The 19,279-nt window shown below is 42.2% G+C and overlaps 1 protein-coding gene across 1 annotated transcript; it reads right to left on the minus strand.

Moving 5' to 3' along the window:
* Positions 1-371: 371 nt before the first annotated feature.
* On the minus strand, positions 372-18,295 carry LOC128719913 (neurofibromin). Its single transcript, XM_053813555.1, has 11 exons — positions 18,236-18,295; positions 17,251-17,394; positions 17,002-17,188; positions 9,989-16,921; positions 9,615-9,898; positions 7,398-8,105; positions 5,152-5,247; positions 3,391-3,593; positions 3,128-3,314; positions 2,898-3,063; positions 372-490 (listed from the first exon to the last, which is right to left on the minus strand). The coding sequence occupies exons 1-11, from the start codon at positions 18,293-18,295 to the stop codon at positions 372-374; spliced, it is 9,087 nt and encodes a 3,028-aa protein (XP_053669530.1).
* Between the last annotated feature and the right edge of the window lie 984 nt (positions 18,296-19,279).

Below are 19,279 nucleotides of genomic sequence, written 5' to 3' on the forward strand. Positions count from 1 at the left end.
GTGTGTTGTTTGCTGGAGTTTTTTTCAGAGGATTGTAACCATAAAGTACTGACACACTGATACATTGAGTGTGAGCGACGTAGATAATTGGCTGACACGTATTAGTGTTATACACAGAAAGCTACTACCTTTGTATCTGCTAGCGCGTGTAGCGTTAACAAGCAGTTTGCTTAGTGAACTAAGAGTAGATGTTTCCGCCAAGGCTAATTGTACTGCGTACTGTCAATCGACCGGTTGGTGGTTTTTAATCGTTCGTTCGGAGCCGCTGTGTTTCGCTGAGATCGGTCTATATCGTTGGTGGTAGCTCCAGCGCGGCTAGCTGCGGCAACAATAGAAGGCAATATCCGGCCGGCGCTCCACCAGATTTCCGACTAGATATTGTGCGTCGGACTGTCTATGAAACGATGCTTGGTGCCTGTACGGGCCTTGCTGCAGGACGCACGACGCAGCGAACTAACGCTTCCGCTAAAGCCATCGTGATCTAGAGATTCTGATGAAAATGCTATGTGTTAGAAGTGCGATGGACGATACATCCGTTAACCCAAACGGAGAAACAGCAAACATCATCACGGAGGGCGATGCATTTGAAATTGTTTGGAATCGAAAGATTTTAGTAAGAAAAAATGTAAACATCGCAAATGATGAGAACGCCAAATAAAATGTTACAGTTACACCGGGAAACAACATTAAAGTTCCGCAACAATCGAGATGTATGCATTCGCATGGAAAAGCGTTAGAAATGGAGTAGAATAGAGAAGAGAAGAAGATCAAGACAGAAAGAAAAGAATCGGAAAGCAGATAAGAAAGGGAAATAATTATGAAACTTACAAATTTACAAATTTTAGAGAAACAGACAAATTACAGCGTTAAACATCCAATTAGTTGGATATGAAATGCAAACACAAAATTGATAGAGGTTTTCGATACACATGCTCGAAAAAGATAAATCTGTTTAAGGAAAAAAAAATATATTGAATATATATAAATAATTTTTTTTCGTTAGAAAAGCCTGACCGTATCGACAAATAAATATATAACATACATATATAAATATATATATATAATACATATGTATGTATATTTATATATAGAGAAACGGTTACATATATACTTTCAATCTCACTATAAAGCTTGGAAGCCTTTACGGTTGCTTTCTCGATCTTTAGGCTAGTAGAAAGTAGTTAAAAAGAACAATTCAGCACGACGAGTATTGACGATATTATCGATACACTTCATTAAGTTGGTTACCCAAAGCTTTACTGTTCATTATATTTTGAAAGATTGCTAGCCTAAAAAACCTAAACAAATAGAGTTCGTTTGGAACGAGAATTAAGCAACGTAGTTTTGATCGTAGCAACGTAAATCAAATGCAAAACTGGGATCGCACTGTTGTGTGATATAAATCTTCTATAATCAATACGTAAGAGGTGTAACACAAAAATAAATAATATATTGCTAAAATAAAGTGCAAAATGGCATCTAGGTAATTTTTGAAATACAGCTGCTTAAATGCAGCAAAAGGAGAGAAATAATTTAAACTAAACGCAATACAATTGGATAGAGCTTTGCTCAACTAGTTCTCATTTTCCTAACAATTATCTACCAGGTCTACTGGCCATGAGGTTGTTCTAATGGCTTATGAGACTATACGTTGGTGTTCTTAAATCTTACCGACCGACTACGAGCGTTGAGGAGCTGATGGGTATACAAACAACTGCAATAGGTATTAGATTGCGTTCTATGGGGCGGCCCGGTGGCATGATGGTAGCGGCGCCGGTTTTCACACGAACGGACCGGACCAAAATCCCATCCAGGCCAATCCCCCGTAGCAAGGACTGACTATCCGGCTACGTGGTAAAATAAGTCGATTGCGGTCTATGATATTCATTGTATTAAGTAAGTATGGCTATCGTATTTTGGAAATTTCCTAAAGATAGTCACAGAATAACGCAGATATTTGAGGTCTCGGGAACTAGACTTGAAATTTTGGTTTTCACGTTTACCTCAACGCCCGTAAGTCGACAGCTTTAAACATTGATATCCTGTTGTTGATTACTCTAGATTTTTCTAGTTTATATTCAAGGCTCTACACACAAACTCTGATTTGCACGTTGGATTCGACAACAATGTTACACATTTTACTCTTTAGAATTGCACGGGCAATGCTAATACCTAGCGTACATATTTTTAAACACATCTAATATGAGTAATGGTTATAGCTGCCATAGTTTTTTATATTTTGGTACTACACGTAGTAAACGTAAATTAAAAATTAAACAATTATAATAACGTTCGTAACAAATATCTTTCTGGTACGCTACACAACAATATATAACATCCCAGGTTCATAAGTATTTCTAACATGATGGCAGAGGCACAGGTACTAGGTATGTTAGCAAATTGTATGTTTTGTTATGTGTATCGGTCAAGAGATCAAATTCCTCTGTAATCGAAATAGAAAGAAAACACAGCATGGGCTTACATATAAACACACGCACACACATTTAGCGTCGAATACTACTACAGCAAGGTGGCGATGATTACACTATTATGAAAAACAATCGGATAGTGAAAAATAGATTAAAACGCCCGAATTGCACCCGCCGAATATGCTTGCAAAGAAGGAGTGTTGTGTGGTTTGCCCATGGTCAAGAAAAACATCGATCAGAAACTAATTGTCGGTGAAAACAAAACGTCAACGAGCACATAGTAGTTCTACAGAAAATGATCCATACAGCGAGTAAAGAAGGACCGCAGCCGCTGGTAGAAACTGTCCGACCAGGGCATGGGACGGTAGTTTTCGTTGCTACCGCGGCGAGCGGGAACACATCGAGAAAACAGCGAAACGGAACCAAAACAGAGGAACATCTCGGACTAGTATTAATTAGAGGAGGAACCTTTGTCTGTCGGCGAACCAAGAGTGAGACTGCTTAAGCTGGAGCTGAGATTGTACGGCCGCGGGGACGGTGGCATCGGGGTGGTTTCCTCCACCGGGAGGCAAGTTTCCACCATCGCTTCCAGAAAGTTTACGAACAGCTCGGACGATTCGACCATCATATTGTACTGTTGCGGTTAAAAAAATTTTTTTAGTTACATTCGTCCATCCGTTGTGCATCACTCATTGTACCTTAGTGAAGGGTCCTGCAAAACGCCATAGTCCCCCGAAACCACAACTTTGCAGGAAGTGCAACGGTTGCTGGCTGGCGTCTTCACTTGCTAGCATATTCTGTATGATGCTCTGCACCGAAGCTAGTACGATTTGGTCATTCGACACGGATAGGACATTGTTCACCTTCTGATCCAACAGTGAATGACTGCGAAATGATGAAAAAATGAAACGAAACATTGGCATTCGGTACGGTGCATCACGTTACATCATAATACACTCACATAACAGGGAAAACTTTCGGAAATACGATTGACCCTTCCGCTAGGTACTGATAGAGGACACGTGTTTCAGCCTCGTCAGTAGTGTACTTCACCAGCGTCGCCAGGACCGTTAGCACCAGCGCCTGCGTGGATGAATCGGGTAGCACTTCTGGATCGAGCAGTACGTTTGATTCGTTCGAGACTGATGACCGTGAACCACGTTCCTGTTGGTTGGGTGGGAAAAGGATAACATTGATTAGACTTAAGGGCTAAAACGGCTGGCGTCCTGTCAAGCGAAACTATTGGTGTAAGAGATATGCGTGATGTGCACATTTACGAGTCCCGAGTTGTGGGATTTATTTCATTGCTACTGTTCTTGTAAAGCACGCATAATAGATGTAGTAGAAAGGTAAAGATGACAGGGTGGTTTGAAAATACTACCTGTATTTACTAGTTTACTACCTGTTTCGATTGTTATTAATCGATACCCTAGACGGCATTAGAATTTTTGAAAGGTATACAAAGAGAAAAAAAAGAAAGACAGACAGACAGAGAGAAGGAGAAAGCGCGCGCACGAGAGAGAGAGAGAGAGAGAGAGAGAGAGAGAGAGAGAGAGAGAGAGAGAGAGCGATAGGTTGAGAGAATTCACGTGGATGTACAAATGAGGATATAAATACACCTGTTTCCATCTACGTTCGAATCGCGTGCCGCTTGCTTCGAATCGCGTGCCGCTTGCTTCGAATCGCGTGCCGCTTGCTTCGAATCGCGTGCCGCTTACTTCGATTCGCATGCCATATGGTTCGGATACATACCGCTACGGTTGGATCATATGCCGCTTCGATTGGATTTTTGACAACTCCTGGTTGGAGCATTCGACAGCTAGAAATTTCCATAGTCCAATTCATAGTTTTTTTTTATCAAATTCTTCAAATACACAACTATAGAATAGGCGATAATTTACTTAAAAATTGGCATTTTCATATTTTACAAATGATTTCCAACTGGCAACAGCTTAAAAAAATCAGGTGTGTACAAATAGCCTGGGATGTCAAAAATCCAATCGTAGCGGCACATGATTCGAACGTAGCGGCACATGCTTCAATCGTAGCGGCACGCATCGGAACAAGACGGCATGCGAATCGAAGCAAGCGGCACGCGACTTAAAGCAAGCGTCACGAAATTCGAACGTAGGTGAAAACAGGTGTAAAAAATACATATAATAGCAACACACAGTTCTGATATTTATACTTTTTCATAAAGAAAGGTCTGGCAGTATTGCGCTGATGTTCATACTATCAACATTGAAACAAATATTATATCATTTTAAATATTTCATCAATAAACAGAAAAAACAAAAAACAGAAGCGCATATGGAACCCAAAAAAACAAATATACTAAGAAAGTGGACCTACAAAATTATGCATCGCCATAGCGATGACAAGAGTAACTACAAAACATGTTAAAAGTTCTAATATTCAACCGACCAGTAATCATAGAAAATGTTAAATTAACCATTGCACGAAATAATACCGAGAAGTGACCATGATACGCGTTACAATTGTGCACTAGTGTAGATGGATAATACCAAAAGAATATTCAGGCGAAAACAAAACTAGGATGCTTATCGTTTGGAGAGAGAAGGATTCAAAATACCATACACTGAGAGTAAATTTATATTAAGGTGTGAATTATCTAAAGGAGAAGGTGTGGAAATGTATATGTGACGATGGTTTGCTTGTTTATTTATTTTTTTTTTTGCTTTGCTTGTCTAATTTCCAGTACCTTCTGGCGATTGTCAATCCGCGTTGATTTACCCAGGCGTTCTTTGGTGGTTGGAACAGAGAAGGAGCGGTGGGTTTTGAACAGCATTCGTGCAATCTTTTGAGAGTGTAATATTTTTGTATGTATTCAATGTTGGACGGGAGTGATGCATAAATGTAAAACAATATTCAGTTTTTGAGAACAACAAATAAAATAAACATCCAATACCAATCATTAGCCCAAATGTTAGAAAGAGTGGCAATATTAAATGGACACAAAGGCAAAAGTCGCGTGTTCCGTAAAACATTAAAATAAAACAGTAGTTTTTTTTCCAACATAGTGCAATCAACATTTGAAACAGCCTCATGTAAACGTTTCCCACATAACACGAAATGGCAGACCACCATGCATAGAGAAAGGAGAAGTATGAAAAGAAAAAAAGAGAGAGAAAGAGAGATAATGGAAGTGTATTAAGGGAATAAAAGGAAAGTATAGTAAATGTGTGATAGTAGACCATATAGGCGAAATTTAAGGGAACCAGAGGATAAAGTAGACACATATAAAGACACGTAGATAAGAGCCATTTAGCAAAAAACAAAAAACAGTTACGCGATTCAGTAGAGTTTTAATGATTCGTAAGTATATCGTAAAAGGGAAAAGGGGAAAAGCATCATTTTGATACAGTAAAATAATGGTTACGTTTATTGCAATTTTATCGATATTTTTTCGATATAACCCGTAAAATCATGATTACAAGTTGAAATTATCGAGTGAAGCAGAAATAGAGAACAAGTGTGTTCGTATATATGTGTACATTCGGTAAGGCAAAATTTGGATATTTCGACAAAGTGCATTTGAATGATGTTTGCGTGAAGATGTTTATGTTTGTATAGCACGATCCGTGTTCAAAGGATTGACAAATGGTATTGTACACAATCTCATCGTCGAGTTCCGATGAGCATTGGAGTAGATTCGTGATGAGACAAAGAATGAAAGGAGAAAAGAAAAAAAATACCAAAGTGATATGCAATAAAAGCTGAATAATAATAATTTGTAAATTAGATTATGTACGGAACTGTTCAAGATCCTTCCGATTTGCAAAGCATCCTATTTTTTACAGGGCTTTTTTTCCTATCGAAAGCAAAGAACAGTACCAGACACAGTGATCACATATCTAAGATATACTTTTAAAAAAATTGTATTAAATTTGATTTCATTCTCAAATTTGATGTAAATCAATTCAGGCACCGTTTAACCTAACGATCAATTATTCTTTGTTTAAATAAAGTCTATTGTTTATCATATCATTTGGATCACGTGCGCTTTTCGTGGAAAACTCCTATACAAAAAAGAAATAACACAGCATACAAACACCGACGAACCGACGTGGCACTTGCATTAAAAAAGTGTCCAATATGAAGGATCTGTCATTTCCAAATGAGGACATAACTTCTGTTAAAGTAAGTCTGAGTTGGCTCTGAGGACGTTTGGTTAGATCGAAATTACTTCTCAAAATACAAAATGGGAATGAAGTGTGAGGCTAGTTTCTGTACTGATAATTGAGCAAAACACACAAGCAAATCATTTTATTCGTTTCCAAACCAAAAAGAAAGATGTGAAAAGTTGAAAAAATATTGCGAGTCTCTGGACATACAGTTGACTGTCATGGCGTGCAGTTAACTGTCATATCAAAAGGCCTGGAAGTTTTGCGTCTGTGTCAAAGTAGAATACTAAGCGATTCATTATAGAGATGGCGCTAGTGTTCAACGTATTTTGATTTGAAATATGAAGACAACTTTTGAAGCTCATTTTGTTCTAAGTGTCACGTCGGGTCGTCGGTGATGTAAGTACGATAAATACCCATTAGTTATAAAATAGTACAACGTACATATTTATGCTGAACCGATAAATTGTACATTTGTTCAGGCAAAATATTACAAAGAGGTTATTCAAACACAACAAAAACAACGACACATATTTGCATTCGCCCACATACGCACGAGCTGATGACATGTTGAGCAGAGAGAAAGATAGATAGGTACAGTAAATACTTGTTTCATAGCAGTACCGGAGGATTTTAAAGGGCAAACGTTAAACGAAAAGGACTTGCTTTTAATTGTACATAGCTCGGATTTAAGTAATTGTAGTGGTGGTGGATTGTAATAGTGGATTGTATTCGGTTTGAAGAGTAAGAGTAGAGTAGCAAAGTATCCGAAATATGACAGACTGACAAGATGGATGCGAACAAACGGTTCGGGCGTTCTTACTTTGATCGATGATATGTCTTGCAAGCAGTCGACGATAAAGTTCTCGCTTTCGTCCTTTGTCCCTTTCTTTGCCGCATCCCTTGTCTGCTCGGCAGGCTCTTCGTCCGCTGTTGGCATTGTCGGCAACGTTCCGATGACCGGCGGAAGTGGAGATGTTGGCGGTGCAGGCTGAGCGCAGGCAATCGTGTGTGCAACAGTAGCAGCACCGGTTGCCCCGGTCGTAGCACTACCAACATTTGCACCATAGCCATACGTGGGCGTGTGGCCCTGATTGAGCGCAATCAGTTTGGCAACGTTCGGGTTTATCAGAACCATTTGCCCATGATTGACCGGTTCGGACGAGGAGCGGCGGTTACGAAAATCGTTCCTCTGGCTTTGGTACGCACCGACGCCAATGGACGCAGCCACATTGGCTGCGTTAGCGGCAGTAGTACTAGCAGTTACGAAGGTACTACTAGACGTAGAAGAATTGTTAGTGTTGCTGCTGATGTTAGTAATGATGGGGTTGTTGTTCAAATTGGGCATGCCTATGGTGATGGAATTTGAAGTGTTGCTGTTCATGTTGATCATATTGTTGATGTTGTTGTTGGTGGTGGTAGTGATGGTGTTACCGTGAGTAACAAAAGAGGAATGACTGATCATCCCCAGGTGTGGATTGTGCGCTGAATCAAGACTTCTCCAAGATTTTCCTCTGATTACCACCGGTTCCTATAAAATCGGGCAAAATGCGAAAGGGAGGAAGGCATATTGTTTGTTGTGGAACAGTTTTCTTACACTTTCTGGGTAAGATTGTTAGCATACGGCAAATAGAACGTTGAAATAGGAAGGTATGAAATCAAAGTGAGAAACCGATCGTCAAAGATGTATGATGTGATCACAGATAAACTTTCGCAATGTGTTGGTGTAGAAAAGTGTATCAATCCACGTGTTCTGTGGTCGGATTATTAAAAAGGATGTTTTCAGTAGCCTCAAATTAAAATGTCCCTTCCGAAATTGGCGAGTATTTTGTGCAGTGTGTCTCGATCGTAAGTACGTCTTACAAATACATTTATTCTAGACACTAGTATTTACTTAAAAAGGTAGTCAGAATAACACTTTCAATAGGACATAGCTCATACAATTTGTTTCAAATATTACCCGTGAGCAACGTAAGTAAATTATTAACTACTCCACTCACGATTCCTATTTACAAGATCTTACATATACACACCGAAACAATTGTTTGAAGTGCACGATGAGAATAAGTGATTAATAATGAGCAAGGTATGATAGATGATTCTAATGTATGTACAATGAGTGGTATGTACAGTAGCTACCGTAGTTACATAAAACCAATCAATTAGTTGCTTCACGAACAAGCGAACAAATTTTATCTTTAACCTAATAAATCTCAAAAAAGATATTAGGGAATTTTTTTTATTAAATAATAATTTAAAAAAAACATATATATTGATTGATAATACCCATTACTAAACTTCGAATAATTCAACCATTCAAACGATCGGTAACAACCAACGGGCAGTAGAGATGAAACCATTACATCTACCTTACAATCAGATTGCTGTAGGAAATAAAATTAACTCAGCTATGTTATATTTGAGTTGTATGAGTTTAGAGTAACATTTGCGAGGGAACGAACAAAGAGACAGAGCATACACATTTTAATATCAATTTCCCGAAGATTCAGATTTATTTTTGGATAAATACTGAAGAAAGGTATTCGACCCAAAGGACAATCTTTATAAATCAAAGAGCAAAAGCGAATAACTCCGTAGAATCAATAAAGTTTAAATAAATAAAGCTACAGCTTGATCAGGAAAATACCATGAAAACGCATTTCAAATACTGCTCTTCATATTAAAGAATTCTAGGAAATTGCCTACGCGAATTGTATGGCCCAAAGAGAGATGAATGGAGCGATTGAACACGCCTGGTTACATGGGTAAAACTATAGGAATCACATTCAGCCAGCCATCAGGGACTAAAGGCGAACAACAGTTGTAGTTTCATGTAGAGAGAACAGTTGAAAGAAGAAAGAGACATGATAAACCAGCAGTTGGCAAATAGTGGTCACAATTTGCCTCTAGGATCAACCAGAATAATATTATAGTCAACAGAAAGTATATCCGAAAAACTGGATAATTCAGATTACAAAACTAGTCGTCAATTATTACGACTACGATAAATACGTTACGATAAATTTACATCACAACTTACCTGGTGCTGTTGCACTTTGTGCGACTGGCGTGCATACTGGATAGCGGACTGATCCAACATATCCCAGGATTTTTGACGTCGCACGCTATTTCCACCAGATGTACTAGAAGTAATGGCACCTGAGCCACCGGTTAGTGGTCCACCGCCGGCAGAGTTTGGTGCAGACGGATCGTTACTGCTGCCACTGCCCGAATCACCAGAACCACCCGACTCTACAGGCCATCGAGGAACGGTGTGTTTTACGTGGCATCGCGAACGTACTTCTTCGGAGAAACAAACGAGTGCTAAAACGAGTGAACGAAAATCGTATCAGAAACAAATAATCGAATTTCAGTGGTACTTTGAATGCTTTCTGCATCGAGTGTAATTCTCACCAGTTAAGTAAGCGACACTGTCCGGTGTTACTTCAAATTTGTCACGCCGATGAGGTTTGGCAACAATTCCCAGCAACATTGTCAGCACGCGTGATGTCCGAGAGACGGTAGTTGGTGTAGGATGTCGGAACCCTTTCAACAGATGACCAACGAGCGCAAAGTGAAAATTGGACTTGAATGATAAACCGACGGCATGATCAAGTTGCTTGAAATGCCATTCCAATGGCTCTCGTGTGGCCATCATCACATCGGCTATGTTTTGGTTGTCAAATAACTGCTGCGAGTTGAGCGTGTGAAGGTTTTGCTCAAGTAGTGCCAATCCGGCAGCATATAATGTAGATTCGTCCAATTGCAAAACGCTTACCGCAACCCAGAAGAGCGCCCGATGAATCGGAGATTCTGGCCGGAGAAGTGGTTGAAGCCGCGTCAGGCACATCACTAGTGCTTCGAGCAAAATTATGTCATTAAATGATTCGAGCGCTTTCACAAGAATACGTAGCAGTTGTTTAACATCCTGGTCCGTGACACTCTTAGAAATGCACCCAAACACAATAAGTGCCCGTGGCTGCAGTGCGGGATTGAAGCAGAAAGCGAAGCTTTTTGCAAGTGATGTCCACGTTTGCAACCAATCGCAGTCGGGAATATCACGCATACAGGCTTCCATAATTTCTAATAACGCCTCTGTGATTACTTCAAGCGATGGGAGAGCGAGACGCTCGCGATCGGCCGGAGGTGCCTGGGATACACGTTCGTTGCCTAGCCATCGATCGTTGGGATGACGACAGGATGAGCGGAAAGCGGTTACAGCGGCAGATTTTACCTTGCTGATGCCGAATAACAGATAGAATTTTGGTAAGGAGAACTCATCCAACGATAAACGCAACACCCTTTGAGTTTCCTCTGAGAAGGACGGCTTAGTGCAGGTACATAGCGAGTGGATGATGTTGATTACGAGTCCATGAGTCGAGGCTCGCATCGACAGTGAACCGGTGCAGACAAGAAACGTAACCGTGTGGAACAGGTACGGGAGATGGCGTGCCACATCGAGACAGTTGTTGAACGAAAGCATCAGCAAGTAGCGCGCGAGGATTGCAATATCGTCCCACATCATGTGTTGCTCGAGGTACTGTGTCGGAGAGTGACACGTTTTGTCCATCACACGGCATAGTCGACCAATCACCTTTTTTGCCACAAGCTGTACGTTTGCGGAAGCAAGTGCAACGGCGGTATCTGCCATTATTTCAACCTGTGGCGATCCGAGACCAGAGCTCACGGACTTGTGTATGAAATTGTCCAGCACCATATCGATCAGCTCTGGGATTTGCCCAATCGAGCCCCAGATCTTTGCCTGTATTGAGGGATACATTTCCTTCTGCTCGATGGTGAGATTAATCAATTTCTCTAGAATTAGTGCCACTTGCTTTTGCCGTTTGCCTTCGTCCGATGGTTTGCAGAAACGCACCAAATTAGCTAACCAGGGCGTCATGTACTCGAGACACAAATGTTTCAATTCAATAGTACTACGCTGGAATCCCTGGATGCACTCCTCAAGGAATTCTAGCGTCAGATGTGGTTCATTGGTAGCCAGTGTTTCGCTTACTGATTTAATAAAGATTGTGTTGTTCGACGGTATACAGAGTCCCTGCGTTTCAAGCAGCTGACCCTCAATCTTCAAGTCGAAGGTGGCCGTTAGTGCGCAAAGTTGATTATATGCAGCTGTTCGAAGATTTGGATCCGATGAACCAAGGTTTAGCAGTGCCATATTCAGTAGTGTTCCTGGCACATCTTTCGGCCGGATCTTTTGATGTACTGTAACCGAGTCGGGCTGACTGAGCTCCCAGCGGTTGCGAATGTGGATGATCGCCTGCACGATGTTATCGCAATCATTATGGATGAAGCTTAGCTGCGAACTCTCATTTGCGATGGAAAGCGTAAACTGGTTGTCGTCCACTAGACACACCTCCTCAATTTCCGATGCGTAGTATACATCGTTCAGAAGTACTGAGTGAGCTAGCACCTTTGTCTTTTCGGCTGATGTAATCTGCAGTGCTGTGGGACCAACTTTTATCGCTACTTTTGTATCTTTGTGGCTCAACTTGAGCGCATTATTGAACACCTTCAGATCTTCGTCTAGAGAAAGTGTTGCTCCGGGGAGCTTTTGTTGTTCGGGGTCAATCACATCGTTCAATTTTGCCGGAGAATCGAGAAAGATCAACTTCCGGCAACCCTTCAGCGGAGCGAGTATACGGTCATGAAACTTTGTGTATTCCCGTACCCAAGAGTTGCAGTTGTAGATGTAGGCAGCGTAAAGATTCTCATACGCAACCTCAGGCAAAACATAAAACCACTTTTGCAAAAATTCTGTACGGAAGCGGTTGTCCGAACATGTATGTGTGAAATCGATCACCACTTCAAACGGTGAGTGACAAAAGGGTTTTAGCGTAAGTATTACGTGGTAGATTAGCAAATCGCCATTTGTTTCACCGATCTTATAACGACGGGCTATGTAGTAGAACACGGGATTGCCAGCCTTGCTCGTTCCTGCTTGGTAGAAGATGTTCATCGATTTTAGGGTCTTGAACTCTTCCTTCTCGTGCATTTGGTGCTTCACCATAATCTCTTCAAAGTTTGTCGACGACATATCGATCGAACTCCAGCGGGCGTAAGATGAGAATAGCAGATGCGAATCCACCGGTTTGTGCTCCGGAGGACCTAAATAAGCGAGCAGTGTAGCCATCTTATCAAACGGTCGTCTTCCAACTGCCTTGTGATCTCGACTACTCGAAAGGTAGTCACCAATTCGTTCCTGGTGCGACCAGAGCAAACGATGCAGCGCAAGTACATTCGCATCTGATATGAAGCTCATGCTATGCGACGTTTGATCAACCGTTTCACAGTCCGATGCAATTTGAATGAAGAAACGTCGTCCAGCCTCAAAGTGAGCGCGTAGGAAATCATTAAAACATAACATGTGCTGCTCTTTCGAAAATTCCACGTGGTTGGCAATATTTTGTAGAATTTTGGACATCAACATTAGTCCTCGCTTTATTTGCGTCGGTACTTGTTTTCCAACGATTCCCAGTTCCTGGGGTGACACTATCGCTGGGTTGATGAAACGCAAGAAAATCACCGTTCCTACGGCTCCGATATTGTTTTGCAGGAGGTTCGGGAACCGTTTGCTCAGCACCTGATACAAGCAGTGACACATCGAACGAAGTTGCGGCGGAAACCTATCTGCCGAATTAACAATCGCATCAAACACTTTTTGTGTGAGTGCAATCAGATTTTTACGATTCACTTCAATATCTTCACTCGGTTCGATACGAGCCGGATCCACCTCGAAGCTGCTTGTCGGCTCTTCCAACAAAGGCCTAATTAGGGGCTCCAGCAGGCCTTGCAAATAGCTTGCACCATAAATTTTAAAACAAAAGGCCATAATCTTGCTTCCGAGCGAATTTCCACGGAAAAGTGTCTGCATGCAATCCGAAACTTCAACTTCTCGATAGAACATGTTCCACAACAGCGGTGACAGCAGGTGCTTTGCATCGAATAGCGTTACCAGCACGCGCGCTAGTTCGTCCATTTGGGAGGTAGTAACTACGGAGGCGAGAGCCATCGCAATGGGCAATTCGCCTTTGTCGCTTATCATTGTGACTAACTGTACCAGCTGTTCGAATCTATCGGCCATCACAGATTCCGCGAGTGTATCGAATTCTGTCCCCTGTTGCAGAATTTGCGTCAAAACTTCCATGAACGCTGCACGAGTCTGTAGATCAGGATTGTACCCAAGATCAATCGAATGCATCAGACCCGAATCTATGTTCGCACTCAACAGATTCGACATCGCCTGAATAGTTGCGTTCCGCAAAGCGGTGAGTTTCCCTGCGGCCACTCTAGGCCGGGGAGGTAACAAGGGGGGATTATTCGTATCTTTATCCGCCTCTGAACCATCTACGCAATCGTTCAGTAGGTTCATGAACAGTGTAAAATATTTCAAAAACAAAGCACTCTTCGCATCCATCAAATCACCGCGATCAGACTCTTCTGGTTGTAGGGGTAATCCACGCAATAATGCCGCCACTGCTTCCATACACGCTTGATCAAGATCACGAGTAATTATCGTCACATCACCTGATCCGGGTGGTGCTATTTGGTGCGATGTACCCATGACCCAATCGGTCAGATATTCTACCAGCTTATTGCGAAACTTCATTTCCTGACGGAAAGCCAGATCATCACGACGCTTCATCATCACTTCTACCAGTTGGCATAGCTTGGTCTTGATATGGATTGCATGTACGGTCATATCCAGATGCCGCACATAGCGTACGATTGCTAGCATTAAATTTTCAATGCTCGTAACGCCGAGATGCTCCGCATTCGCAGGTTGATCATTCTGATCCTTGCTTTGTCGACCATCTAGCACGGACTTCATAATGTAGATTGTATGCTCGATAAATTGGGTGTTGATATCCGTGACGACTACTTGACCCTGCTGGTCAAAGAACTTTTCCACAATCGACCGTATCTGATCGAATAGGATTGGGTAAAGATGGGCAGACATTTCCTGCCCGACAAGCTCCTTCACGTGCTTCTGGATCTGGGGACCGAACTTCTCATTATTGCAAACAAGCAAGCGCAGAAGTTGACCGATGAACTGTGTTACGGGACAATATTGAACCTCTTGGCTGCTGCCCGGCCCGATTGATGATACTAAAGATCCCATGATTGGATGCATCGAGCCACGGCCCGAGCTCGAACTGGAAAGAGAGGTTGTCGATTGCATTAACGAAGGTCCTGCAGTTCCTAGCGGAAGATTGTATCCTTGGGCCGTCTGTCGTTGATTTCGAGGTTTCTGCAGACAAACGCCGCCGAGTGCCAGAAGAAACCACGTCATATTAGCCCATTCGGTAATTTGTTCTTCGAGATCATGTTCTGAGCTTTGATGACTTGCGCGCCTTTTGCCCATACTACGGTGAAATACTTCGGCCTGGCCTTCTTCTGGTTTACCTTTAGGGTAGTTCTGCAATAGCTTACTCGTTACCTCCCAATTGCGAAATGTTTCTTCCCATGCCGGCTGCACGCCGTTTACGCAATGCTCAATCTTTCGCAACAGCGACATTATATTGCGCTGCAGTGTCACACGACCATGTAGATGCTCGAAAAAGCTGTAACGTGATTCGGCGTTCTGTGGAGATGTTAGTGTTGCTGAAGTATGCGAAAGGTCCTGATAGAGATGATAGTTTGGTAGAATAAAGCCGACTGTAAGCTCATCAGAACCGGACCGTATTTCGGCTTCTTCACAAAGCAACCCGAAGCAGGAAAGCGATACCATTACCGCATCCAAATCAACAGACCATAGATACATGAAGAACACAACTTCTAATTTTATATGTGCTTGTCGACAAATCGCTATCTGACTTCCAACGTTTGCGTAATCCTTATGCCTTTGCAGGAACGTATTTCGGCAAATCAGTATCTCGCGTAGCCACTTGAGAACGTCCGTGTAGTTGGCAATCTGATGCTGAATTAGCTTTTGCGAAATTGAAAACAGAACCTGTGAACTCACATCCCAGAAAGTATTGATAGGAGCCTCCGGGTTCCATACTTCTATCTTATCAGGCGAATGAAGCGCTAGTAGAGCCTCCATTGCTTCCTGTGCAACGTCTGGCATGGTCGGCTGATGTACGAGCGATACGAGTCCGTTGATTAGCTCGAGCGTAGAACTTTGTACCTCGTGACCTGCCTTTCCGAGACTATTTAACAGCAACATGGGATCGGCATGGATGAGACGCACCATGAGCAACAGCAAAGCTTTGTGGGCCGGCCCTTCGTCCGGTCTTGTCAATCGGCTCTGGGCATCTTTTGATTTAAGTGTCAACGAGGTGATCATTCGGAGTGGTGTATGTGCGATGTAACCCTGGGTTGCCTTGTTTAGCGTATCCGTAAAGAGACCTCGTAGTTCTCCCGATCTGGCATACACAAGATCGATCTGTGGCCACCATGGTAACCGAGCTTGTGTGACGATTTTCAACAGCGAGCTTACGATGACAAAGTGATAAGCTGGCGGAGAATTCAAGCTGAGACACACTTTGAGTGCCTCGTTATTGTGCGGTTTTATACGAAAACAGGACACCCAGCAGTCGATCATGAGATCGATATCTTGAAAATTGAAACCTTGTCCTCGCGAGAATGGTTTTACCGGGTTGAATAACAGCGCCTTTAGGTCATTAATTACGCTTTGCACAAGCTGAAACGTGACGTTGTTCGAATCATTTATGTTGATGTACGTGGACGCTTTGCACAGCTTCACACATGCGATTGCTGCCGATTCGGTTGATTGTTTTGAGGACGCGTGTGCCCCTAGTCCTTTCTTGATGCCTTCCATAAAATGTTTCTTCTTTAGATGGCGTGGTGAGCACGGAGCACCCGAATCGGCATTGACAATCTCCTCCAGAACCTTCGGACTAAGTATTAGTAGCATTATCTGCAACGGCCAGACGGCCGCTCGTGCTTTCTTGTTTTCTGAATATGAATCCAGTATATCGAAAAACGTTTCGCAACATTTGCTCAACTCGTCGTTTGGGTTTCGCTGTAAGTCTTCGAACTCCTTTGGATGGAACTCTATCCAGTTCCAGAGCGCTTTTTCCAGCGAACTGAGCAGGATCATGTGGGCAGACTTTTTCAATGATTTAAACTTTTGGATTGTTTCGGTCAGAAGTTTTGTCAGCCGGTGCACATCTAAATCGATGTGCTGGATTAGCTCAATATCACTGTAGTCGGGGTTTTCTTCCGCACAAGTACTCAGTTCTTGCAGACGTGCCGATATGCGATTAAATACCGCACCGAAATGATTTTGTGACAATGCAAACAGGACTTTCGATGCAAGCGCTTTTAACGAAGTAGCATTTTGATTGTTTTCATTTTGAATATCTTTGAAAATGGAAAAAAAACATACGTTACAAATAGAAAGTGGGAAAACCAATCAATATTCCTTATCACATGACACTTACCAATGAACTGACAAATTTCTCTCAATAGCAGCTTCACATTCATGGCTTCTTCGAAACGTGCTGTATCCTTTGATTGGCCGGATAAACAGCGCTCCAGCGTTTCTAAGATTATGATCAACGAGTCATAGCAACAGCGTTCCGGTTCATGGCCGCGACAGGCAGGCGGTTGAAACTGTAAAATAATGAACTAGGCTCAGGTTCCAAGAAACACTACCAATGGGCTTTTGGAAAACCGAGACCAATACTCACAATTTCGTTCACACGCTGCAACATTTTCGTCAAACCGGAAATCACCAAAGAAAATCGGTAACGAGAGATCTGTATCAAGCAGTTCATGGTTTCATCAATGCTGAGGCGTGCCTGAGTACCATGTGGTCCAGTACGATAGGGAAGCTGACAAGAAAGAAAACAGAAAATCGCGGTTTTGGAATGTATTATTGATTTATTTCAAAAGTATATTATTTTTCATGTAAGTCGCTCACCAAGAAGAAATCATACACCACAATTATCCATAACTATTTCAAAAAGCCGTTCATTGATGCCATTCCTCCCATATTACATGCATGTGCGCACACTCCGAACGGAACAGATTTTCATTCATACTCAGGCCATGATGGACTTTCATTCTCATGAACGAAACATTGTTTCGATATTAGAAACTGTTGCATGGCCCTCACTTCAAATACAGTACCGGCGCGGTGGATCATCTTCGCTTGCGATCGAAATAGACTATAAACAAACCCTGCCGCCATACAATAAGAACTTCCCCTTAAAGCAGTGTTTACAACAGGTAATTTCCCCACCCTTTGCTGATTGAAGCAGAAGCGCGGAACGACGTGAAACGCTACAACAGTTCCATCACACGCCGGACGAAAACAATAACAAACCGCCTGTACCCCTTCCGCGCACGTACATCCATAACCGGCACCAACCACACTGCTACCATGCGACCACAGTTCAGTTCATTCACAAAACTATGCAACGCGCCTGTCCTGGCATGAAAGAACGAAAACATTTCCCACACGAATGGGAGACGCGCGCATGCCAGTTGATGGAACAGATTTTATTGATTTTTCTGCATCTTCTCCTCCCGTTACTGACAACTACCCTTCGTAACACCCGCGCACCTTTTGAACAACTCACTAGCTAGAGAGCTCCAGCAGTAGCCCCAAATGGGGCGCTGCCCTGCAAAATGTGCTACAATGCATTTCGGCGTTGCGGATTTTCTACATACCTGTTCCTCAAAACGGGCCAACAATGAGTTGGCCCACTCTCCTGGTTTTTGTGTAGCCATTTGGTGGTGTTTTTAAAGCTCGGTGGTGTCACTTTTCACATAATTTTCACGCTTTGCACGGAGCATACGCAATTTTCGTGCAGCTCTTGAATTAACGCAATGGTTAATACAATCCCCATCATCCGTGCTCTTTGCTCCCGGGCGATCGAATAGTACGGATTACACAACTAACTGAATTGACGTTGAAGATAGTTTGTTTATATTGTCTACTTGGGTAGTTACATTTTGATTTTACAGTTATTGGCACACCAATAGATACGGGGAAAACATACCTCATCTAGTTTATTAAATTCTTTCAAATGTTTTTAGCTTTCTAAAAGCGTATCGCTGCACCACACATTGTAATAGAACAGATACATATTTTACAGCTCGTTACGGGATGCTCTGCAAATTTCAGTTACTATTAGGAGATCCGTATGATTTAACCATTGGATGGGATAATGAATCGGTGAAAACGATGGGCAAGCTATGGCGTTGTAAATGTGTTTTCTTCCTTTTTCCCAATCACAACAGAGTAGCTAAAACTGCATTTGAGAGTTGGAGAACTTGAAACTAGAGTGAGTTTCGCACATCTCGCCATCGCTACCATGATATCATTAAACCTTGAAATCATCAAACAATAATTCATTTCCGCCTATCAGTCGGTCAGATGAGGGTAATCACTGTTTATCTTAAAAAAGGTTGATTTTCTTTCTTTTTCCATCAATCAGTGCAGGTGATCACGATAAGCGACTCAGTAAATTAAGGAAAACATAATACTGCAACACATATTGAACCGGAAACGGAAGTAGCTGACGAGATTCCATAAATCCCCGTCTAACAGCTACAAAACTCCGGATTAGTAGAACCAGAATAGAACTCACTTACCCAAATTTGTTTGAAATCTACTGCGAAATCTGAAATCTACAGATATAAAATGTTTCACTTTTTGTTTAGTACTGTCACCGAATCGCCGGGCCACTCCACAATATAGAACATCTTTAT

This window comes from Anopheles marshallii, chromosome 2 (genome assembly GCF_943734725.1).
Source record: "Anopheles marshallii chromosome 2, idAnoMarsDA_429_01, whole genome shotgun sequence".
Taxonomy (NCBI): Eukaryota; Metazoa; Arthropoda; class Insecta; order Diptera; family Culicidae; genus Anopheles; species Anopheles marshallii.

Excerpts from the sequence above, each read along its gene's own strand:
- LOC128719913 (XM_053813555.1), bottom strand. The coding sequence starts at position 18,295 with ATGGCTACACAAAAACCAGGAGAGTGGGCCAACTCATTGTTGGCCCGT. Across the intron at positions 3,594-5,151 it reads GGATTGACAATCGCCAGAAG|GAACGTGGTTCACGGTCATC; the intron begins GTACTGGAAATT and ends CCCAACCAACAG. Across the intron at positions 491-2,897 it reads TGGTTCGCCGACAGACAAAG|AATCTCTAGATCACGATGGC; the intron begins GTTCCTCCTCTA and ends CATTTTCATCAG.